We start from the raw sequence: 25,990 nt of genomic DNA on the forward strand, positions 1-25,990 counted from the left end.
TTGATGACCTCTGCTAGCACTACTATTTTCTTATTATGGAAACTAAGCTTAATGTGTTTTTTAGTATGTGATAGAAACCACCCACTGTCTTTCTCCAGAATTCTTCTGAAGCTACCATGACCTGGATGTATCAAACAAAATACACCTACCAGATGTCACATTGGGGGGGGAGAAAAAAAAAAACCAGACTTTTAATAATAAACTGAGGTTAAAAAAAAGTCTGTGGTCTCAAGGCAGGAGGATCTAAGCTCTTGAAAATACATCAGCCAAAACCTGACAATGTTTAGCAAAATGAAATGAGACAAAAAAGGCTTGCTTACTTCGACACCCCTATGGATAACTTTCAATACTGCAATTCTAGAATGCAGGCTGGGATTTTTTTGTAGCTAGAGAGCTGATTAATGACGGATTATGGATTTTTTTCCTACTAAGCTCTTTATGGCAATAAATACAAAAATCAAAGAGCAATACTATAGATAGATGTAGAGCCATTTTTTTGCTTATCAAGCAAGAAATCTTTTACATGTCAGCTCTAGTCACGTACAGAGCAGTATTATATGTTGCCAGCCAAATCCGTCTGCCTGGTGACAGCTGACAAGAGAAACACAGGTAGGCAGCAGCTGTAGCCTCCTTTAAGATGCCACTTTTTTTAACCCACTAGCTTGTTCTTAGCATCTCACCTGCACCCCAAATAAGAACTGAGGACTTCAGCATCACCATCAGAAAAGGTAAAAACAATCTGGCAGAAATACTGCTCAAACAGAGCATTCAATGGTCCCCATATACCAATCACACAGTGCACACTATATCAGGTATTTTTTACTATTACTCTGACTTAGCTAAAGACAGAATAAATAATTTCTGTTTAAAAGCTTTGACATTGGCCCAGAGAAAATCCTCTCATTTGATTGCTTCATAGGAGTCACTGTAATTGTTTTCAGATTTTGAGGTGGACAATTTTGCCTTAAGCACAACATGAAAAAGGAAACAAAATACCTATAGCATTCTTAGTATGATGACTAATTAACATCAGTTTGTTTTTCCCAGGAGATTCAAGTTTACTCTTTGGGAGGGTTCTCTCTATGCCAGCAAAATAAAATGTTGAAAGTGAAGGAGAGAAAACTTGGTGAATGACAGGATCTGAAATGAGCCCCTAGATTTTAAAGCTGCTGTTAACATGACTGTTAGGCTCAACTTTCCACCTTTTATTAATACACATTTTCCTTTTAACCTGCATCTTTTTAAGTGCTATTCTACAGAACAAGTGCTAAAGTGCCATTCTACTACAGTGCTAAAAATGTCAGCTCTTTGCTCACAACACTACTGAGATACCACCTCTCTGTCCCACTGAAGATCTGCAGGAACCAAAGTCTCTCCACTCTGTTGCCTGGAGTCTTCTAGCAGGTGCCCTTGGAAATCTGCAAAAAGAATGCCCTCTAATGCATTCCAAGGACAAACCATCTTGCTGTTTTCTACCTACCCACTTGCACTAAGTCAGCCATACATCTACAAGCCAGAACAAAGCTGCTAGGCCTACTTTGGCAGAGAAGTGGTGCTTTTTATCTTCATACCAACCCCCTTAAAAGAGTGGCGGAAAATCACATTTATCAATCATCACAACATCCCTGAGAGGTAGATAAGGAATTAGTGCTTACCTGTTAGTCCCACTTCTCTGAAGATGTTATTTTGCAGATTTTTGCTCGTAAGTCTTAGATTTTTAAGCAAAACACCAACAAAACTTATGAATCTAACAAGGCATTGCAATACCACTGATCAGTTTTTGACTAATTCATTATAGTTAGAAAGGGCCATAAGGCATACCTGGATGGAATCTGTTTTTAAGCTGAATTCTGAAAAGTGAAGATATCAATCAAGCAGCTAAAATATTAAATAAAACAGTTGCACAGATCTTGGACCACACTACACACTTTTTCTATTTAGGAATATAAGGCTTTTCTGATAGCCAATCGAATATGGTTATTTCCTCACAGATACCATACTGAATTTGTGCACTATAAAGTTGTCAGAGGAAAGCCTCAGAGTCAATACAAAACAGGATGTCCTGATGTTAATAAAGATCTGATACCAGAGTTTCAGAATGATGGAACTGGCCTTGAGAATTTCAACAGTTAAGGACCATGTCTATTCAGGGCCAGTTTGAAGCTACCAGGACAAATGTTATGTGCCTGTTTAGTTTTCTCCTCATCTTTTCTACAAGAACAAGGGATGCAAAAGCATATGATACTATATCCCCAGTGGATAGAGGAGTTGTTTGGAACTGTAGAAAGGCGTTAATTCAGCTGAGCACATCTACCAGGGTTCCTAGGTATTGCCATTACTTGCTTGGAACTAGGTGATACTTTAAGCTGTTTGAAGTCACAAGGGTTCACGAATCATGATAAATACTCCACTACCAACATGGATGAATTTCCTATCCTGCTACTCCATCAAGATGTCCTTGACTGGCCAAACATCAGATGAGAGTAACATGAATAACTTCAACTTAGACATGTAAGCCGCAATCTCCAGAAATTATTTTGTGAAAACAAAAAAACCAAATACCAGTCAATTGATCCAGCACAGAATTAACCCAGTTTCCCTAAAAAGTATTTGAATATGTTCACAATTCAACAGGTAAAGGAATTTCACTAGTCAAAGGAGCTAAGACTCAGAAGCATGGATCATAAACTTGTGGTACTTCTAGAGAAGTAATTTACTGGGGAAACTCTGGTAGAACAAGGATTTCCTAGTACTAAATCTAATGTGATGCATGTATGCACAAAATGTGTAACAGGTACGATTCTAGTCATGACTGCACCATGATGTGCCTGTGGATGTGTTCAAAGCAGGAAGTTTTATCACACAAACACATCCACACACACATGTTATTTACAACTTCTTACAGTTCCACTCAAGTAGATCCTATGCTTGCATTAGCACACTTGTTTTTGTTGCTCAATGAGTGGAACAAACCTGTGTGTGCGCGTGCACACACACACACAACTGACTACAGAGTATAAAAACTGATTTTCTTGCTGCCATAAAAGAGTAAGGTATCTATCAGATGTAGCACCTTATCAATACTTGCACTGGAAAATAATTTAATCTAATTTTGATTCCTAAAAACCCAAACCAAAAACCACCACAGCAAAACAACTCCCCCTCTTTAAGCACAAATATTAAGTCATGCCCTGATCTTGCAAATGTCTGTGCATGTAACTTTACTCATGGGCTATAGTCCCTTTCACTCAATATGAAAAGTCTCATTAAGGATAAGTTAAGCAAGTGTTTGCAGAGCATGGTCCCTTGTCACAGTAATTTTTCCATCCACATATTTTATTTCAAGGAAGATGGTATTCTAAAGATGTCCACAAAAATCGGATTTGCATTACAAACATTTGCACATAAAAGGTCAACAAATGGCCTGATCTACTACTTCAACCACAGGAATTTCACCACCTCCTTCAAAAAATATTGAAAATATAAAGAAGATTAGAAAAAATTAGAAGAGGTCAAGGAAGAAATCCCACTGCCTCTCTAACACCACTCTTCAATATGTCAACACCTAAGGAAAATTTCTAAGTGTAAACTAACAAATGCAGATCCATGTCACTCAATCTACAACCGAATCTCTGCAGTATACAACGAGTACTTTGGAGTCACCAGGTACAGGTAATGGCTAACTAACAAGAGCTACATTCAAACATTCTCTTTAAATGGGGCAACCACCCATACCTGCTGTTTTCAACCTTGACTGTATGGGGCAATTCAATGTGAAGCTTTATACAGTATTAGCGCTGTTCTTTTAGGACAGCAGTAGCCAACTTTTATCAGAGATATGCTATGAATTAGCCCATTGCCTTCCCCAAGTGCCATTTCAATCCCCTGCCAAATCTGCTGCTCTGCTTTCTCCCCCGCCCAATCTCCCTTCTGCTTCCTGCCTTGTGCTGCCAGCCCAATCTACTCTCTACTTCCTGCTCTAGCTGCTACTATGCCGTCTGTCCCACCACCGATCTGTTGAATGCCACCCACGAAGGCAGTCTTTGCCACTTGTGGCACGCATGCCATACGTTGACCATCCCTGCTTTAGGAATGGGTTTGAGTCAACTGTCGTAGGCCCTGCAATACTAATTGTAAAGGGGAACTGCTATACTCCCCAAACATATTAAGAGATGGCTGGGAACATGGATTCTCCACAGCTACATTCTGACTGGCTGTCCACCTTTAATGGCATACAGTTACACACTAGCTTCTAACAGTAAACTGCTGGGCCTTCAACAGATACAAAAACACTGCATCATTCCGATATATGAGGCTGAAGAAGCACAGCTGATTGGAATGAGCTCCTGATAGGAATAAGCTAACGAAGGGATGAGGGAAATAAAGGTAACAGCTTTACCCTAAGGTACCAGGCAGCCATTTCAGAATCAGTCTGTAGATCTTTGGACCCCTCTAGACGTTCACGTAAAGGTCTGATAGGATCTGATGTGCAATCCACACATACTTCCTGCCATACCACATTTGCATGGCAAGAAGCATGACTGGAATCAGCAGAGCCTGCTGAGTTGCCGGCTCCCACAGGCAACATGGGCCCAACTGCAGCTACCGCCCCTGCTCTCCCCAAGACAAAGCGTAAGGTGTTTGTTGTGGGAGACTCCCTCCTGAGGGCGAATGAGGGGGCAATCTGCCACCCCGACCCCTTAACCCAGGAAGTCTGCTGCTTCCCGGGGGCCCGCATCCGGGACATTGCGGAGAGGATCCCAAAGCTCCTCAAACCCAGACCACTATCCCATGCTCCTTATTCATGTGGGCACCAATGACACGGCTCGGAGAGCTCCCAGCCAGGTCATGAGGCGCTACAGGGATTTGGGAGTGGGGCTAAAGGGTCTCGGGGCACAGGTGGTGTTCTCGTCGATCCTCCCAGTCTCAGGCTATGGGCTGAGGAGGGAGAGGAGGATCCACGTGATCAACCAAAGACTGCAGCACTGGTGTCATCAGGAAGGCTCTGGCTTTCATGACCACAGCCCGCTCTTTGGTGAGAGAGGCAGCGAGCTGCTGGGAAGAGATGGCCTCCACCTCTCTCCCCTAGGGAGGAGGCTCTTCTCAGCCAGACTGGCTGACCTGCTCCACCAGGCTTTAAACTAAGCCCGCTGGGGGACGGGGGGACTACCGCCACTGCTGGCCCGCTGAACAATCCTTGCAAAGCCAGCGGGTCAAGGCACTTAAGGGAGCCCACCCCTGGTAAAATCTGTGGGCAAGGAAGGAGCCCCCCAGGGGGCACTTGCCTGCCTGTACACAAATGCCAGGAGCTTGGGGAATAAGCAGGAGGAGCTCATCCTCCTGCTCAATGCAAATAATTATGATGTCATAGGGATAACGGAGACCTGGTGGGACTCCACCCATGACTGGACCAAGGGTATAGATGGCTAGACCCTGTACAGGAGGGATCGTGTAGAGAAAAGGGGCGGGGGTGTAGCTCTCTATGTTAAGGAAAGCTACACGTCCCTGCAAGCCGATATTGGTGACCAGGGTGGACAACTGGAGAGCCTCTGGGTTAAAATCCGTGGGGAACACGGCACAGGGGACACAATGGTGGGAGTCTACTACAGACCTACCACCCAAAGTCCTGAGCTTGACCAGGAGTTTGCCCGGGAACTGGCTGAGGCCACATGCTCCAAGACCATGGCTGTCATGGGTGATTTCAATTACCCGGACATCTCGTGGGAGGATTGCTCAGCAAAATCTGAGTGGTCGCAAAGCTTCCTCTCGTGCGTGGATGACCTCTACCTGACTCAAGAAGTCTATGGGCCAACGAGAGGAAAAGCGCTGCTCGACCTGGTGCTGGCTACTGAGGATGACCTAGTCGGCAACCTAGTGATTGATGGGAAGCTGGGTGACAGCGACCACGAGCTGATCACCTTCACCATCCGCTGAAAAGCTGGCAAGTCAGTCAGCAACACGGAAGTCCTTGACTTCGGGAAAGCTGACTTTGACAAGCTCAGGAGGCTTGTCAGTGAGGCCCTAAAGGACCATGACCATGGTGAGAGGGGAGTTCAAGAAGAGTGGTTGCTCCTCAAGGAAGCAATCCTCAATGCACAAGCTAAGTCTATTCCATCTTGGAGGAAAGGCAGCAAAAGGGCACAGCAGCGCCCCTGGCTCTCCAGGGATCTAGCAGACCTCCTGAGGCTAAAAAGAAAGGCCTACAAAAGATGGAGGATGGGAGTCACCTCCAAGGAAGATTAGTCTGCACTGGTCCGGTCCTGTAGGGAGCAGACCAGGAAAGCCAAGGCTGCAACTGAACTCCAACTATCTTTGAGCATCAAGGACAATAAAAAGTCCTTTTTCAGATATGTGGGGAGCCACAGGAAAAGCAGGGGCAACAGTGGACCCCTGCTGAACCAGATGGGGCAACTGACAACTGACGCCCAGGAAAAAGCCAACCTAATAAATAGGTACTTTGCGTCGGTCTTTCATCAGTCCCATGGGACGCCCATGCCCGCTACGGGACAGGGAAGTCTGGGTGAGGGTGATCCCCTGCCCTCCATTAATGCTGACTTCGTGAAGGAACATCTTGAGAAGCTGGATACTTTCAAGTCAGCCAGCCCTGACAATCTTCACCCAAGGGTACTCAAGGAGCTGGCGAGCATCATAGCCCAGCCTCTGGCACGGATCTTTGAAAACTCTTGGCACTCTGGTGTAGTGCCTGAAGACTGGAAGAAGGCCAATGTGGTGCCTATCTTCAAGAAAGGGAGGAAAGTGGATCCGGCTAACTATAGGCCCATTAGCCTGACTTCTATCCCGGGGAAGATCTTAGAAAAGTTTATTAAAGAGGCCATCCTTAATGGACTGGCCAACGCCAACATTTTAAGGGCTAGCCAGCATGCATTTGTTGCGGGTAGGTCTTGCTTGACCAATCTCATTTCCTTCTACGACCAGGTGACCTATCACCTAGACAAGGGAGAAGAGATTGATGTCATATATCCTGACTTCAAAAAGCCTTCGATCTGGTTTCCCATGATCACCTATTGGAGAAACTGGCCAATTGTCGCCTTGGGTCCTCCACGATCCACTGGCTGGAAAATTGGCTCCGTGGTCAGACCCAGAGGGTAGTAATTGATGGAAGTCACTCATCATGGTGTCCTGTGACCAGTGGGGTCCCCCAAGACTCTGTCCTTGGACCCATACTGTTCAACATCTTCATTAATGATGTGGACATTGGAGTCAGAAGCGGACTGGCCAAGTTCGACGATGACACCAAACTTTGGGGCAAAGCATCCACACCAGAAGACAGGCGGGTGATCCAGGCTGACCTGGACAGGCTCAGCAAGTGGGCGGACGAGAATCTGATGGTGTTCAACGCCGATAAATGCAAGGTTCTCCACCTTGGGAAGAAAAACCCACAGCATCCTTATAGGCTCGACAGTGCTACGTTGGCTAGCACTACGGAAGAAAGAGACTTGGGGGTCATCATTGACCACAAGATGAACACGAGCCTGCAGTGCGATGCTGCGGTTAGTAAAGCGACCAAAACGTTGGCTTGCATCCATAGATGCTTCTAAAGCAAATCCCGAGACGTCATTCTCCCCTTGTACTCGGCCTTGGTGAGGCCGCAGTTGGAGTACTGCGTCCAGTTTTGGGCTCCACAGTTCAAAAAGGATGTGGAGAAGCTTGAGAGATTATTCATTCATTATTCACTCCAAGATGAACATGGGCCAACAATGAGAGAACACGGTCAGTAGGGCTAACTGTACCTTGTCCTGGATCCACAGATGCATCACAAGCAGGGCCAAGGAGGTGATCCTCCCCCTCTGTGAGACACTGGTCAGGCCGCAGCTGGAGTACTGCATCCAGTTCTGGGTGCCACACTTCAGGAGGGAGGTGGACAGCATTGAGAGGGTCCAAAGGAGGGCCACTCCCATGATCCGGGGACAGCAGAGCAGATCCTATGAGGAGAGGCTACGGGACCTTAACCTGTTCAGCCTTCGCAAGAGAAGGCTGAGGGGGGACCTGGTGGCCATATATAAACTTACTAGGGGGGACCAGCAGGGTTTGGGAGAGACCTTGTTCCCCCAAGCGCTTCCCGGAGTAACAAGGAATAAGGACCATAAGTTGCTAGAGAGTAGGTTTAGACTAGACATTAGAAGGCACTACTTCACAGTCAGGGTGACTAGGATCTGGAACCAACTTCCAAGGGAAGTGGTGCTGGCTCCTACCCTGGGGGTCTTTAAGAGGAGGCTCGATGTTTACCTGGCTGGGGTCATTTGAGCCCAGTTTTCCCTCCTGCCCAGGGCAGGCGGTCGGACTAGAAGATCTACAAGGTCCCTTCCAACCCTACATCTATGAATCTATGAATCTGTGGCTTGTTGCTTGTTTTATCATGCCATTAATTTACTGAAAGTGTAGCTAGGTCACAACGTAAGGCATGATTAACTGATTAATCATGCCTTAAGTGTAATGTGTAGACAGGGCCTTTTAGTCACTTTTAACTTACTTTCTGATGTAAAAGTTGTACGGAGAGCAATTTTTCACTATTTCAAATTTTGAGCCCATTCAGAAGGTGATTTGTATATGAGTCAAGCTGAGCTCAATGCAGGGTCAGGGTCTTCATGTTTATAAACAAAAAAAGGGAGCGGAAATTGGTTTGATCACAAACTGAGTGAAAAACCAGCCAGAAATGGGAAGCGCACAAAAAGACTGGGGACTTCTTTTTTTCCTGTGTATCAGAGAAAACACTGGACCATAAATATATTTACAATAGCAGTGGAAAGATATTAATAACTTATTATTTATCCTTTCATAAAGAATTAATTCCCATAATAAAAGCATAAAACTGATCTTTGGAAAGGTCCTGTTAAACTCCACCAGGGTGTTTAAGCATATGCCTTATGCTATAGGCACAATTCTTGGGAGACTGATGGCATAAAGAGTGTACTAGCAGATGATTAAAGCATAACCTCAAGTGTCACATATCCCTTGGGGAGCAACCTATAAGAAACCCCCTTTAAGTGTAGGTAAGAGTGTACTTCTATCATTTATTGTAGACAAGTGTTAAGTTAGCGTGTAGGTTTCTCACAGAAGTCTTCTCACTAGATCATTCTGTTGACTGTTAAGCATTTGTAAGAGTTGGAATAGTCTTACCTAACTGTCATAGATTGCAAACGCAGACTCAAACTGCCTTGTATTGAGGCCCACTTATAATTTGCATTTTCTAGCAGAAAGCCCCCTAAGTGTATCCACAGCCAGGCCAACTTGCAGGCACAGTGATATTATCCTGGGAGGATATATACATGGGCTGTATGTTGTGCATCCTTGTTTTAGGGACTAAGCCAGAGTTGTTGGGGTGAGGGATATTTGTGTATATATTCAGCTGCATCACTTCCTCATAATCTCAGCTATTTCTCACGCATGACTTTTCAGAGAACACTCTTCGATTATAGCAGCAGCAGAACACAAGTCTACATGGGCTTGTTCCATGTTCAGATAAACAAAAGTTGCCTAAAAGTCAACAGTTCAATATAGCCCGTGCTGGGGGTTGATGCTAATTTTTTTCTTTTTAATGACTGAATTCAAGATCAGTGAATTATATTAGCATCCTTACAGTGCCTGAAGCAGCAACTGTGGTCTTATGCCATGGCCAATTTTAATTACAAGGCTTTGACACCCACATTCTAGCAAAATGACAAGAACCAAGTGCCAGCCAGGGAAGGACAGCAAAGTGAAAGCTCTGATCCATCAAGTGTGTGCAAAGCACCCAAGTTCACTGAATAGTCTCTCAATTCCCAAGACACATGCCTGTGGTTGGAGGGCCTCGTTGTACTTTGATACACTACTGATTATTTTCTACAGGATGGAACAAAGTTCCAACCTGTGAAAAGGCCATTCAGGGACCTATGGAAAGTCACTCAGATAAGCATGACAATGGTAGAAGGAATAATACAATGCTCCCCTCCTCATATTTTTGCATATAGAGAGATAATTAAGGTACAATTCTCTCTTCTGGCTAAGCATCCAAATACCCGCTCTGTCACAGTCCCTTCCTCCCAGAAAAGCACAATTCCTGCAGTAATTGTGATATCAGAAATGGTGTAACCTCCAAATCATGTGTATCACCCTCTACTGCACCGTAGCGTCCACTGCTATGGTCATAGGCTAGGTCAGGGCTTTTGTTTCTGGATCTCAGCTATACCTTCAGCATGGCTGTAGTAGTACCCTGGCTTGCCCCTTGGGCCTATGTCCTGGCCCTGTATTCAGACAGTATTGATTTCTGAAGGGATCAGACCCAACACCACACCGAAGTGCAGCCTCCTGCTAGCATCATCCCTCACCCAAAACCTAAGAGGTGACTAGTCAACTCCTATACCCAGTTAGGCACTATTAACTTCCTACTTCCTCCTCCAAAGACAAAGTGTGAGATTTCCTCCCAGTTCTCTACACGAACAGGTCTCCAGGATAAAGAAGCCAGCTTCCCTCTAGGCCTGCCACCTAAGCAAGGTTAATGGAGGGGAGAGAATAGAGACCAGGTCTTTCTTCACCACTGACATAACACTTGTGGAGCTGCCATTCCCCTGGTAGTAGAATTCGACAGAACCAAATATTCAACAGAACAAAGGCTGGCACTGGGGCCAGATTCTATTACCCTTTACATACCCATACGGCTGCTACTCAACTGTATAAGTGGCATTTTTAGCACTTAGGCACAGACTGTGATTCTATTACTCCTGCTAGAGTTTGTAGGGAATTCACCCAGGAAGCAAGAGACACAGGTTCTAGGTCAGGAGTTTGAACCTGACTTGCTCTGAATTTCCTAGTGCAGTGCTCTAACTACTTAACCATATGTTAGACAATAAACTACTAAGAGGCTAGGAAGGTGACATGAGTAGCCCCTAAGTGCTAGAAAAAAAAAAAAAGCAAATAAAAAAAATTCATATTTTAGGGCTTGGATTTAAAAATAAAAATCAGGATTTTTTAAAGTAAAAAATCCCATATTTGTGGGGTCCTGACTTGCTTTTTGGGGATATGGCTTAAGAATTTCATTACCTGGAATTTAAATGCTAAATTAAATTCTGAGAAGGCACAGAGCTTCATATATAGGTAAGGCCCCAAGAGGAACAGACGGTTAAACAGATACCAAGGCCACAGTGCTTTTTTGTGCACCTAGATTAGGACCCTAATACAAAAAAACAAAGAACAAAAAAGTAATCCCAGATCTACATACCTGCTGATTTCAATTTTGGGCATAAATGAAAAAAAGTCAGAACCATTTTCATTTTCTGTGCTCAGAAAACAAAATGAGTCACTACTTAAAGACTGTATGATCTTTCAAGGAACAGAAATGTCTGCTTTAAAATATTATTTTTTATTGGCTTCTCTGATGTAACTGAGGGAATTCTTGCAATTATTTTCACAAAACATGTCTGTGAAATACGCATATAAATGAAAAGAAAGATAATAAGCCTACCTGTTTCCTCTTTTCAGGGGGAAGAGATGGATCCCCGTCCTATAAAGAGAGAGACTCGTTTAACTGTCAACTTTTTCTGAAGCCAGTAACAAAATTAAATTAGTTGCTAAACCTTTTTACATATATAAAACATTTTCAATCCAACTTTTAAAATTGGTTCCCTTTCAAAGATTTTAACACTAAGATTTATTTACGTACATTGCTAAAAATAGCAAGTCATTATACAAGGGTGCTGCATTGTATTCCATAAGGGTATAATAGTTAGTGTGGCATAACAATACTGCGGTTAAATTTTAAATAGAAGTATGACATACTAATCTCCTCAGGCCAGAAACTGTCTTTTTGTTTGTGCATTATATAACAACTGCATCATCAGTTAACTTATGAATAATAATGGAATCACGATCATACATCTAGAAATACTATTGCAAACCAGGAACCAATAATTTATACAGCAAGCACTGCATTCATAAAAGGGGCATGCTCTTTGCAAATCTAGGTTCAATTCTTGACCAAGTTATGGAATGTTTATAAAACAACGTACAATCAGCTCTCGGTATTTCTTCTTCAGTGATTGATGTCGTTCTCGCAACTGATTGGCCATAAGCTTGTACTGGTCTCTTTCCTGTTGACACGTGTCCAGCTCTTTGGAAAGGATTAACAAAGCTTCCTTTTTGCTTTCAAGCTTCCTTTTACACACCAGATACTGAAGGGGGGGGAAAAAAGAAGGTTACTGTACAAGCCGCTTACAAGCAGTGCTGGACTGAACAGCCATTTGTCATCTATTCAAAAACGGGATTTTAAGAGTAGTTGTTCTGGGATCAAAAGTTTGCCTTCGCGAGCATCTTTCTAAGAGAAAACTGAAGCCTTTAGTATGCTTGGGTTACTGGGAAGATAGAGAATCCTAGGATTATCTTAGGGACAGATTCTCTCCTGCTATTTAGGAAAAGAAGTCCCAATAGTTTTAAATTGTAGTTTGAAATTTCTGGTCATTTTCCCCCCATCCCTTCCATAAAAATGTCCAGTAAAATCCCCAGTACCTTGGGGAACAACTGTAAGAAAGAAGCTTTGACAGAGCCCTTTGCTTCTTCATTAACCCCACAGTTCCCTGGGAACCATGCCTGGTATGTAACCATGTTATCAGCAACTACCCCAGCTTCAACAATATATACCTTAAAAACCACCCTCAGTCAAAGAAAGGAAAAGAATGGTATGCACCATAAGCATGACAGACCCTAGACCTATTTCTGATTCAATCTACTCTGGTATATTCATGAAAGCTCACTGTAAATAAAAACAAATCTTTTATAGTCAGGAATAACAATCAAAGGCAATTCTTCTATAAGGTACAACCTTATAGAAGCTTCCGTAGCAAGCCAGCAAGACAGGGGACAGAATAAAAGTTTTGCCAAGTCATTCAGCAACTTGAAGCAAAAATGTCACAAGGGGCTTACACAGGATATGAAAAGAAAAGTATGTAAGTGCCAGATGTGGCGGTCCTTTCCTGAGCTCCTGCTATGCCATTCTTCCTTGCTTGGAAGGCCAAGGAGCATAAAAGATACAGTGATGTACAGAAAAAACTCAAGCTGACCCAGTTACCTGAAGCAAGATAACAGTGCATTAGACATAGCACTCAACAAATGCCAACACAACCAGCTTTCCAGTAGGGTTAATCAGCCTGAACAGAGCACCATGGTCACTTGTACACATGACAGAGGTTTAGTCCCCCAAATTGAAACAGTGGGTTTTTAATTGCAATGATTAAAAACCCACTGTTTCAATTTTGGGGCTTTCATCATTGTTACAGTGAGGAATCCAATCCTACATTTTTTGGAGTGGGGGGTTGCGGAGCCTGCCCGTGTCTCCCTTGGGACCACGTGGGTGGGCTGCTAGTAGACAGGTGCTGCCCGGGGGGCACCGCCATCATGGACGAAAGGTCCAGGGCCCCCACAGCTCAGGGCCCACTGGCAGCATTCCTCCTGGCCACGGGAGAGATGGGCAGGGGGAAAAAAAAAAAAAAAAGGATCAGGCCCCTCCCCACCAATGGAGTCTGCACAGGTAAGAGTTGGATCTGGCAAGTGCAGCCTGCAAGCTGGGGCAGCACCCATGCAGCTAGCAACCCACCTGGCCAGTCCCAGGTGGCACCACCACTGCTACGGAGGGAAGGAACAGGCCCCTGCTACAGCTCAGGGGCTGCATGGCCCAGCGCTAGCTCGGGCAGGCTCAGCTGAAAACAAAACAAAAACAAACAAACAAACAAAAGTGGGGAGGTGCCTGATCCTTTTGTTTTTATTCTTCTCTTCACAGAGCCTGCCTGCCTCTCCAGTGCCTGGGGAGTGAGCTACTGGTGGGCCCTGAGCTGCAAGGGGCCCCAGATCTTTCCTCCTTGGTAGCAATGCCCCCTGGGGCTGCCTGGGCAGGTGGCTAGCAGGCAGGTGCTGCCCCAGATCACAGGCAGCACCCAGCCTGATCCAACTGTTCCCTGAGCCAGAGCCTGGGCGGCCCCAGGGAGCACTTCCACTAACTGAAGGAAAGACCGGGGCCTTCCTCAGCTCAGGGGTAGCTCAGCCCACCAGCAGCTTGTTCCCCTGCTGCAGAAGACACAGACAGGCTCTGCAGAGGGGTAAAAAAAAAAAAAGGATTAGGCCCCTCATTGCTTCTGTTTTTAGCCTGCCTCTCCCGTTTTGGGAGCTGTCAAAGGCTTCAACATTACACATAGCTGTTGCAAACTAAACTACGTGCAGATGTGGTTTAGTTTGCAATGTAGCGAACTCATCGTAAATCGTAAAAAAAATGCATGTGTAGAGTATGATGCAGTTAAAAACTACAAAAACGGCCAATTTTCATCACATGCACAAGCACCCCATGTCAATACAGCCAAACTGCTTCTGGTACCCAAGCTACTTCAGCTGTCTTGGCATGGCACTGCATCATGTCAGGCAGACACACCTCTGTTTTCATAAACTAGTCTACCTGATTACCTTTCCCTGAGCCCTTAAGTTTAAGGAGAATGTGCAAGACATGCAGATGTTGTATGTGTGATGTCTCGGTGTCCTATCTTCCTTCAGTAACTGAATTTTAGTTCTCAAAAATTTTAGGCAACTTGCTTTCATTTCACAATTTGGGCTATCATTAGAGATAGCACCCATGCTAAAGTGCTATATTTCTATTTCATATTTTACACCATCTGATATTTGTATGAGATGTGGCACTAAATACATTTCAAATGTGCTCAGTAAAAGACCAAATACTGTAGCATTCATGAAAACAATTTATAGTTTCATTATATACTCTGACAAGAATACTTTGTTATTATGGGTTCTTCTACAAAGCAAGAGCATCAGCACTTCCACACTGTTCTGGGCTGTTCTTCAGGACAAAAATCATTACTCATATATTACTACTTGCTTGGAATTGACTTTGTTAACCTCAACTTCAAATAAATGAGAAATGGAGAGAGATTCTTGGTACATGACTGTAGCCAGTGTTTTCCAAAAATGGTAAATGCTTAGTTGCAAACAACAAAAGGGGAACAAAAAGCTATTCTAAGATGGATTTGAGCTCCTACAGAAGACACTACTACCTTGGATTAATTTTATTCCTAGCAGCATTGAAGCTGAAATCCTGTCAAATGTTTTGGATTATGCTGCCTTGGCACTGACTTTATGAAGGCAACTGTACCTATGTATTTGTGCCTTTATGGATACAGTATGAATAGCAAGTCCCCTGACAAAAGAACCAACAACACAGAAGACATCCCAAATCTAAACTTTAACACTGTCAATGCATAAGTGTTATAAGTGCATATATAAGTACATTGTGTACATTTCTAAACTTGGAAAATCAATTTTACGTAGCCATTTCCTGTTGCTTTCCCAAACCACTTTTAAAAAATTTGATAAGAAGTTAGGATTCTCTGTACAGGATTATCAATTTATTCTGGCAATTAACAACAAAAGCAGAAAATTTTGGCTTCCGCTGTAGGGTACAACAATACCAAATTAATAGTGAACTCTTTCCATATGTGTGATATAATTATCCACAGTACAGGAGAAGATAGGTGGAAGGAATTAAAAATATACCTAATATTGATAAGTAAATTGACTTTCAAAATGACTTTCCCCTGTCTTTCAAAGACATCTATAAAGACAACAGGAGTCACCAACTCCCCTCTATCACAAGCCCTTTCTCCAACACTTCGGCTAATAACCTCTAAAGAGGGAGAAAAAAGTTTGAAATGATAGTGAGATATCTGTCCATGGAGAGTGAGTTAGTTTCTTTCCTTCCTTTCATAGTCCTCCACTTCTTTTAAGACCTGAAAGGAGGGGAATACTGCATGTAGTCAGCTCGCCATACATTGTAAAACAGGATATTCATAGAATCATACAACATTAGGACTGAAAGAGACCTCAGAAGGTCATTTAGTCCAACCCCCCATTCAAATCAGGACCATCCCTAACTAGATCATCTCAATCAAGCTTTCTCTACTTGGGTCTTAAAAACCTGCAAGGATGGAGATACCACAACCTCTCTGGGTAACCTGTTTCAGTGTTTTACTACCCTCCTCATGAGAAAGTTTTTCCTAATATCTAACCTTATCTGCCACCATTGAGAACAGTCTAGCTCCATTCTCTTTGGAACCACCTTTTAGGTAGTTGAAGGCTACCATTAAATCCTCTCTCAGTCTTCTCTAAGCCCAGTTCCCTCATCCTTTCCTCATAGGTCTTGTACCCCAGCCCCCTTTTTGTTGGCCTCTATCCAACTTGTCCACATCCCTTCTGTAGTGGGGGACCCAAAACTGGACACAGTACTCCAGATGTGGCCTCTCCAATGCTGAATAGAGGGGAATAATCAATTCCCTTGACCTGCTGGCAACACTCCTACCAGTGCAGCCCAGCATGCTGTTAGCCTTCTTGGCAACACGAGCACACTGTTGGCTAATATGCAACTTATTGTCCACTGTAACGCCCAAGTCCTTTTCTGCAGAGCTGCTACCCAGTCAGTCAGTCCTCAGCCTGTACCGGTGCATGGGACTGTTCTGTCCTAAGTGCAAGACTTTTCACTTGTCCTTGTTGAACCTCATGAGATTTCTTTTGGGCCAGTCCTCCAATTTGTCTAGGTCTCTCTGAATCCTAATCCTACCATCCAGTGTATCTACCATTCCCCCCATGCCAGCTTGGTGTCATCTACAAATGTGCTGAAGGTGCACTCTATGCCATCTTCTAGGTTACTGATGAAGATATCAAACAAAACCAGCCCCAGGACCGACCCCCGAGTCACTCCATTTGATACTGGCTGCCAACTAGACAAACTATTTATTAATCACTACCTGCTGAGCCTAACAATCCAGCCAGCTTCCTATCTACCTTACAGTCCGTTTATCCAACCTGTGCTTCCTTAGCTTGCCTGTAAGATTGTGAAAGACCATATCAAAAGCCTTGCTAATCAAGATATACCACATCCACTGGTCTTCCCACGTCCACAAAGCTAGTCATCTCATCACAGAAAGCAATCAAATTTTTCAGGGATAACTTGCCCTTGGTGAATCCATGCAGACTTTTCCTAATCACTTTCTTCTCCTCCAAGTGCTCAGAAACAGATTCCTTGATGACCTGCTCCGTAATTTTTCCAAGGACTAAGGTGAGGCTAACTGGTCTGTAGTTACCTGGACCCTCCTTTTTCCCTTTCTTACAGATGGACACTATATTTACCATTTTTAAATCATCTGGAAACTCTCCCAATCGCCATGGGTTTTCAAACATGATGGCCAGTGGCTCTGCAGTCACTCTGGCCAAATCCCTTAGCACCCTCAGATACTTCTGGCCCCATGGACTTGTACATGTCCAGCTTTTCCAAACAGTCCCTAACCTGTTCTTTCACCACATTTGGATGCTCACCTTTTCCCCAAGCTGTGCTGTCTGGTGTAGTAGTCTGGGAGCTGACCTTGCCTGCAAAGACTGAGATGAAAAAGGCATTGAGTGCTTCAGCCTTTTCTGCATCCTCTGTCACTAGGCTGCCTCCCCCATTCAGTAAGGGACCAACACTTTCCCTGGGACTCGCAACTAAACTGCTCGTTTTGGAAAATGTACACAATGAGCATATACTTCTGAGCATTACCTTTGCTACCTGGGTAAGCTAGCATTAAGATTAATGCTTTCAGAATGTGCAATCGCACTAAAAGAAAAATCTAGTTACAAAAACTACACAGTAGCCTATGGCAGATAACTGCTGTACAAAATTTGTATTCTCACCCAATAAAAATAGATCAAATGCAAAACAAAAATTGATCCTGCCCTACATGACAAACCTCCATTACATATGTACTCACAGCATGAAAGAATAATTCACCTCTTATGGGGAGGAGGTAGTTCTCCCTTATCAATTAGACTAACAATTACTGAACTATAAACAGGTGGTGGTAACAATTGTGTTCATGGTCCAAATGAGAAAAATTGATGATGCCTTCCGCACATAATGCAAGGAGTGCTCTGACTTGAATTTCTGTGTAGGCATTTTTACTTTGCTCATCATTGTGGTATCTAGATTCTACCATAAAATCTGTTAAAAGTTATTTTTTCTAAACAGTTTATCTTTTGATGTAACACTGGCTTTGCTAAATAGATTTTTTTTAAAGATCATGTAATAAAGTATAAGAGTTTGCATCTGTGGACTTCCAAGAACAAAAATCTACACCAACAGATTATCCTCCTAAATTTGATTATTCTCGAAAACTATAGACCTAATTCCAATATATTAGTTTCTGAGGAAAAAACAAATTACACTGAGATAGAATTCAAAGTAGGCATGACAGATGCTGTACAATGCATATGCTTTTCAATGTAAAAATAAAAATATATTAATAATGGCTAAAAAATGAGTAAAACCATCAGAATACCAAGAGAAAGGGTATTTAGGGAAATAACTAAGCCCCAGAGAAATATCTGTATGAAGAAACAAATGAGACAAGCAGACTTAGCGTGATGTGAATTGAGAGAGAGAAACACACAGACTTTGATACTGCAGTTTGATTTGAACAAAGGAAGCAACAGGGGTAATTTTAAATATGGTCTGTAGGAAAAATCTTCAAAGGTGCTTCTGTTTATGTAAACACTGGAGAATTCATCCTCTCAGTTTGAAGAAAAAAGGCTATGTATAGTATACTGAGCGACCAGCGAGGCAAACAAAAGGAATTCTGTAATGTATTATAAAATACTTTGAAACATTTTATACCATGCTCTCAGGCACATCTCCTTTGAAAAATTCCATTAAATTGTTTCTTAAACCCAGCAAAGCTTCACTTTTAACATAAGAAACAAAAAAGTTAACCATGAACTAGCTGCTCTAGTCACAATCTAAAGCTAGGAAAAGTACAATTTTATCTGTCCAGAGACTTTTATCTACCAATTTACTGTTATCTCCAATAAAGTAAATTATAATTGCCACAAGGAAGATCATAATAATTAAAAGAATATATATGACATACTACATTACTGCCTGAACTGCTTTACAACCAGATAACTGCTTTAGTGAAATTAAGTAAGAGACTGACATTACATGAGAGTGAAACTGCTCCAAGGTCACCCGCTACATCAAACACTTACTATTTGTCCATAGTTATTTTTAGTGACAAATCCAGTTAGATCTCATTAACTGCTATACAGACATGGTCTAATAATCTGAAAAAGCTGGGACACTGTCAAGATTTTAGATTTTTTCAATGAACCCATGGCAAAGTTCATATCATAAAACAATTTAGAAAACACTGCAGACTGCATTTGTGTAAATGACTAGCTCAACACTTTGGTATTTCCCTTCTTGACACTAATTAACATAAAAAAATAATGCATTAAGGGCAAAACTAATGATATTATCTATGACTTTAACTTATGCATCACTGTGGACTTATCCACACTGATGCATCACTGTGCATTTTGGGTGTTCTCAACCCTTCAAAATCAGATGAACCTCCTACATTCTAGTATGACATCATACAGATGTCTTGAAATTTGTTGACTTCATCCATTACTATTTCTGTGCTCACGAACTCAAATGATAAAAATCAGATCTTTCAGACAATGGATCCTAGCCACTTCTACCCCATGTGATATTATGCCTATTTTATAAATGAGGAACTGAGGGACAGAAAATTAAGAACAGAATTTACAAAGATGCTCACTAACCTTGGGTGCTTTAGTGACTGCATGCGCCTCCTGAGAAGCCTGAAGTCTGGGTTCAGAAATACTGAGCTCCAGTGCTGGGTGCAATATACCTTAACAATCAGGTATCCAGAAAATAAGGAACACATAATTAAAGGGCTATCTACCAAAAAAAAATAATTAAAAAAAATTTGGCATATGATGTGCCAGTCATAACATCTATGATAAAGCCAAGGATAAAGAAAGTCCCTTCAGATTTGTCAGCTGCCTCCCCATGATATCAGCCTCTCTTCTTGCAGTTCCCTGCCTCCTTCACCATACACCTTCCAAGTTATGAAGCACATGAGGCAGTCCATCATTCACAAATGGACCAAGGTTTAATTACAGATACCTAACAACAGCAAAGACTATTTGACTATTAAGTAGAAGTCAGTATTAGTCACTTGACTTAATTAGTCAAAAAGCTCAAATAATGTATTTTTGTAACACTGATAAAACTTTTAAGCAGTCTGGGTTTTAATTAAACAAATTCCACTGCCCATTTCCACTGCTCACCCTTCAGCACTCATCATACCCACTGGGTCTCTTTTTCCTATCCTGGAACACAGCAGGAAAAGATATGATCTTCATGTCTCACCTTCTCTTGTTACCCCATGTGATGGACTACAGGTTTTATAATGATATTTCTACGTTAACTGTGTTTACATGATAATATTGCACGATTCGGTTTCTCTCATTAGCATGTCCACTGAGACTGAAGGCTTAAGTGCCTGAGGTGGCTATGTACAGGATAAGATGAGATGGACCTACAGCATCAGCAGAGCCTTGAATGACTTTGTTGACATTTCAACTGAGATGAGATGTCCAACACCCAAGATGGATCCAGAGAAGACATATGTGACAATGGGAGGGCAGGTTGGAAACAAGCAGCCTGGCACCACCTGCAGCTGTCTGGAGGCATAAGGGAAAGTATTTCCTTAGTTTCTTTAGCTCAGTGAGATCCAACCAGGGTCCCTTCACATAAGAGACTCTGCCATGCTTCCTGGAACTGTGGGTTGCACTGGGTCATCTCACTCCTCTTTTTCTGGAGTGGAACTGGATGCTCACTTCTGGAGTCAGGGCCAGCAAGAACCAGGGAAGGTGAGATTGAAAGGCTGGGGTTTCAGAGGTGGAAGGAGCTTGGGCTCCCCGCTGCTCTGGAAGTCAAGCCTAGGCTGCCTTCAATGGATACTCTCAGAGATCAGGCAAGGCTACAGCAATCACAAAGGAGCACCTCCTGGAGGGCACTCCATGCTTCCAACTCTCTGTACTGCCTCTTTGTACACCCGAGAACTCTGGTACTCATGTATCGTATTACTAGGTTGTTGCCATTTCCATGATCCTTTTCAAATGACAAGTGCCATACTCCTTGCCCAGTCATTTAGGGTCCCTGGAACATCTGTTCCATTTTGCTCTACCCTGTAGCAATTGACGTTTCCCTGCTGTTACAGAACTCATGGCACTAATAGGGTGGGATGACATCTGCACATTCTGCTTACCACAAAATAGGAATCAGTCCTACTTGCCTTTCTTATCCAGTTTCCCAAATTGGAGTGTTTAGATATGTCAATACTTGCTATGGCTTAATAATTGCACGTTAGATTTAATTTCCAACACCTGACTTCAACTTTCCTATTGACGTGGCATTAAAGGGGCACATGCATACTGCTGTCTTCTACTGCACAGATTCAGAACTGTTCAACTCTCAGAGACATGACACAACCAAGGAGCAGCTTTTTTACTGGTAGAGAGTCTTGTCCTTCACAGTTTATCTCAAAGGAACAGATGCAAATAGGGTCCAAAATCCCTCAGGCTAATTCTAGGAAGCACAGATGCATATTAGTAATCGTAAGTATGCCCAGAGAAAGCCATATGCCCGGGGAGGTGGCAGGGAAAGAGAAGCATCTTTAGAATTAAATCCAATGTCAATCTCTACAAGCTCCCGAAAACTTTGAGGAAGAGGCCAGCTGAAGAAATGCAAAACAGCCACTCTAGTTTGTGGATTCCTTTTTCCTTATATTCAGTGGAAAACACTGCAAATGTGAACATTTGTCAAAGCAGCATTATTTTAGGACTAGTGTTGAACTTTCAATGAAGTCAGTGGAGACCCCCAGTAACATTAATGGGACACGGACTTAGCCCATACAGTGATTAAGAAAGTGGTTCTCAACCGTCATGCCAGGGTCATTCTCATTATCAGCACTGGTAGGTATGAAAACAAGATGCACAGACTATCCAGATTTCAAATAGGAATCTATAGCTTCAGAAACATTCTGACGTATTGTCATCTGAGTTCTTTGCGATGGAAGAACTTCTCTATTATTTTTCTCTTGTCAAAAATGAGCAAAAGCTAAGAGCTGACATTTTCCAAGAGGCCCCTTGAATCTAATGCAGTAGAAGCCAAACTTTTTGGCAGGCATGCCACAAGGTAAGCCCTGCACCCTCTGAGTGCCACTCCAATTCCCTTCCCCTGTCTAATCTGTTGCTCTGCTCGCTATCTTATCTGTCACTATTGCTACCCTTGCTCCCTCCCTGATCTGCTGTGTGCCACACAGCATCTGCCTGTGCCATTTGTGGCCTATGTGCAGCAGGTTGGCCAGCCCTTGTCTAACAAGTTTGAGAACCACTGCTTTAACTCACAATCCCTTCATCATCTAGGCTACCACCCACATGACCCTAAGTGATACTAACTACTTTTATAGTTATTTTCACCCATATCAAAATGTTTTAACAATGTATTATTCCCCCGTATACAGATGGGAAAACTGAGGCACTAAGCTGTTAACTAATTTGCTCAGTCACATAACAGATCAACAGGGCTAAAGGAGCCACCTGGTAGAAGAACCAAACTTTTGCAAACTTTACATATTCAGAAAAAAAATGCAGCGTAAGTCATAAATTGCCATCTTTAAGAAACGTTTCTGAAAGAGTCATGTTCATTGTCCCCATAAAGATCCCAATTACTTGAGGTCTGTGCAGAAAAGTGGTGAGCAAATTCATACAAATTCTCATTCCACAAGGCTGCCCTTTTGTGACCATCTTGCCAGTCTATCAACTGGAATAATGGGTGCTGAATCTCCACTAGTATTTTGAATATCTGCATGGCTATTCTCTTCTATGCTAGCCTATTCAGAGTCAGTTAAAGACCCTCTTCTAAGCATTCAGAAGATTCCCTTGGGGCATGGTGTCACTGTGGTGCACAAAGCGTTGAGGGTCAACAGTATGTGAGAACATATGCAATTGTGAGGCGAAGAAGGAATGAAAAATGACACATAGAGGCAGAGAAGAGACAGAAGCAGCAAGAAGCCGATGGAAAAATGTAAGAAAAGTACAGAAAACCAAGGTTATAGAGGGCTAATACAGAGAAACTAGACAAAACGATGGGAAAACAACATAAAAACTGATCTGGAAGGGACAGTCAACAATGCAGAAGGAGATGACATGAGATAGGAAGAGATGGAAGGCAGTTAGAGGCCCTGAAGGCCTGTGAAACCACAGAGAGAGAGAGAGACAGACAGACAGACAGACAGACAGACAGAATGTGTATCACAAGAATTGAAATAAGGTGATAGGGGAAAAAAAGAGAAATATTAAAGATATAAGGGGAAAAAACAGAGGAGAAAAGGGAGGCAAAGATATTCTGCCTCCCAATGAAAAGTAAAATAAAGACACAGTAAATTAACTGTCACTTTAAAAAGTTAGTTGATATGCTGCAAAAAAATATTTGCAATAACGAAGTTCTGGCCTCAGTTTCTTGCAGTATGGGACCTCAGTTTTTAAATATATTTCTGCAAGAAGACGTTTCTCAGTTTTGTTAAAGCACTTTGGAGTCTTTTTGCTTCCCCCTACATAGTTCAAGCAGAGCCCAAAACAAGAGAAGTCAACAGCAGTCTTTCAATTTGCTTTGACCAAGACCTGTGTGTCAGTTCTTGCACCCAGTTCTGAATTCAAGTGCCTAGTATGTAAGAGATAGGGGAAAAACAGCCACTACCAAACACAATCTATACCTTTGACAGTGTTCAGGCTCTCTTATTTTGATGATACGTTGGATGTTTAAATTTTGTCTTCATCCCTTGAAGCAATAAAATAGTACGTAATATTGACAAATGCATATAATGGCTACTGAATCTAAAACAACTGCATAAGGGCTCTAAGTTGCCTAGGACTATATATTAAAGAGTGCAAGAAAAGTTTGCTTTAAAAGTTAGAGTCCAAGCCCTACAAACAATTAAGCATGTGAGTTATCCAACTGACTCCAAAGGGGGACTCACTCAGGTACACACATGCTTAAGTATTTGCAGGATCAGAGTGCAAACCTGAAATGATCAATGAGCTCTATGTGATCACATGGGTTTAGCCCACCTGGCAACTATTACAGGCTCAAGGCCCAACTCTAACTGAGTTTGTAAGCTGAATAAAGTCAAGACAACCTTTAAAAAGTCAAGAACAGGGACATTTCTTTTTACCAAACTTCTAAAATCCTTGACTTGCCTTCATCCCTCATGTCAGATATTCAAAATAATTCTGTCATGATGCAGGATCACAGAATGTCAGGGGTTTTGTTTCACTTTCTTCCACCTTTTTTGGTCCCTGACATAAGCAAGCTTATACAGATATACTACTGGCTACCACAGCCTGGTAAAGCTAAGTCTGCTCCCAAACTTTTTGCTGCTCTTTGCTTTCTTTACAAATCGATGATGTAAGACCTAAACCCTTGCTTCTAAGCAACTGGATCTTTGCAGATCACCCCTTCAGCGGTCATGACTGTGTTTGGTAGTGGCTGTTTTTACCAACTCTCACATACTGGGCACCTGAAGTCAGAACTGGGTGCAAAAACTGACACACACCCTTGGGGAGAATGAGGAGTTATGGCCACAAACTCCTGGAAGATCGATTCAGGCTCAATATTAGGAAAAACTTCTTCGGTCATGGTGTCTGGTGTCCAGACTGTGGAACAAGCTCCCTCCAGAGGTGGTGCAGTCACCTACCCTGGAAATCTTCAAGAGGAGACTAGACAGTCACCTCACTGGGGTCACTGGACCCCCAGTTATCTTTCCTGCTTTGTGCAGGGGGCTGGACCTGATGATCTTCTGGCTTTACAATCTAGTTATCTATGAATCACAGGTTCTGCCCAAAGCAAATTGTGAAGGGGAGTGGGGGAAAATCAGTGTCAGGATCAGGGCTTGGTCTGCTTTGTTTGTCACCTCAACAAAATACCTCCTTGGTAGGAAAACCAAACTAAAGTGAAACCCGCAGGATGAGCGGTGATGGTCTTTACACCTTGTGAGCACAGAAAGGCGTCGCTGTCAGGTCAGGCGGGAGCACTGACTCTGCCGGTGGCACTTGCAGAAGCACCGAAACTTCTGCCACCGCCCTGCCGCTGGCCCGCTAGGCCACGCCAACTGGCTGCTGGGGGTCGCCCCCCTGGTGGCCCCCAGACTCACGGGCGGGAGGCAGCAGGGCAGGTATTCGCCTCACCGCCCAGTGGTTCTGCCCCAGGGCGCGACCCTTGGAAAGAGGTCCCACAGCGCTCCCCGCGCCACGCCAACCAATGCCATTTGCAGAGCCAAGCCCGAGATCGCAAAAGGCAGCCCACGGGGGCAGAAACACCCGCTGCCTTGCTGCCCTCCAACGGGGAGGCGGGAGGTGGCGTGTCCCCAGGGGCCTCGGCTCTCCCGGGACGGCACCTGGAGCCGGAGAAGCCGCGTGGCGACCAGCCCCCTCCGGGGCCGCCGCAGCCCGTCCCGCCAGGCTCCGCCCTGCCTGTCATCGGGCGCCTGGGCCCGGCCGGGGACGGGGGAGCAGCCAGCGGGCAGCCCCGCGCCCCCGGCCCAGCACCGTCCGCAGCGGCGCGGCGCGGCGCGGCCCGGCCCGTCCTCCCGCCGGCTTCCCCTCCCCGCGCCTCACCTCGCTCACCAGCCCCTGCCAGTCGCTCTCAGAGCGGTGGAAGCTCATGGCTGCGCGCGGCCCCAGGCCCCGGCCCGGCCCGGCCCTTCCCACCCCCGGCTCAGGGCGACGTGAGCTTCCGCGGAGGCGCTTACGGGCGAGGCGGGGCGGGGCCTGCTGCTGCCACCTGCCGCCGGGCCGCGGCCCCCCCCGGCCGCCTGCCAGCACACGGAGCCCAGGGCCGCCCTGCAGCGCGGGGAGGAGCGGGCGGCGGCACCGTCACGTTACGCCCTGGGCCTGCCCGTCGCCGCCGCCCCCGGCTGGAGGGAGCCCCTACGGCCCCGGGATGCGCCCGGTCGCCAGCTGCCTTCATGCGAGCCCCGCTTAGCGCCGCCTCAGCCCCAGGCGTCTTTAGCCCCTGCCCGGGGCCCAGGTCCTGGCCCTGTGGGGA

At 44.1% G+C, this 25,990-nt stretch overlaps 1 protein-coding gene across 4 annotated transcripts in view; it reads right to left on the bottom strand.

Annotated features, from left to right (window-relative positions):
- The window catches only part of CCDC149 (coiled-coil domain containing 149), a 93,821-nt gene extending 68,044 nt beyond the window's left edge, over nt 1-25,777 (bottom strand). Inside the window, exons 1-3 of one of the 4 annotated variants that reach the window (XM_019480239.2) lie at nt 25,570-25,771; nt 12,003-12,164; nt 11,459-11,497 (exon numbers count right to left, since the gene is read on the bottom strand). In XM_019480239.2, the coding sequence (XP_019335784.1) occupies nt 11,459-11,497; nt 12,003-12,164; nt 25,570-25,608 (240 nt within the window). In that variant the 5' untranslated portion in view covers nt 25,609-25,771. Of the gene's footprint in view, nt 1-11,458; nt 11,498-12,002; nt 12,165-19,638; nt 19,727-25,560 lie in introns of those variants that run through there. The other 3 variants (XM_006260428.4, XM_019480243.2, XM_019480240.2) reach the window with 3 other exon arrangements.
- Between the last annotated feature and the right edge of the window lie 213 nt (nt 25,778-25,990).

The sequence above is a fragment of the Alligator mississippiensis genome, chromosome 2, assembly GCF_030867095.1.
Source record: "Alligator mississippiensis isolate rAllMis1 chromosome 2, rAllMis1, whole genome shotgun sequence".
NCBI classification, from domain to species: domain Eukaryota; kingdom Metazoa; phylum Chordata; order Crocodylia; family Alligatoridae; genus Alligator; species Alligator mississippiensis.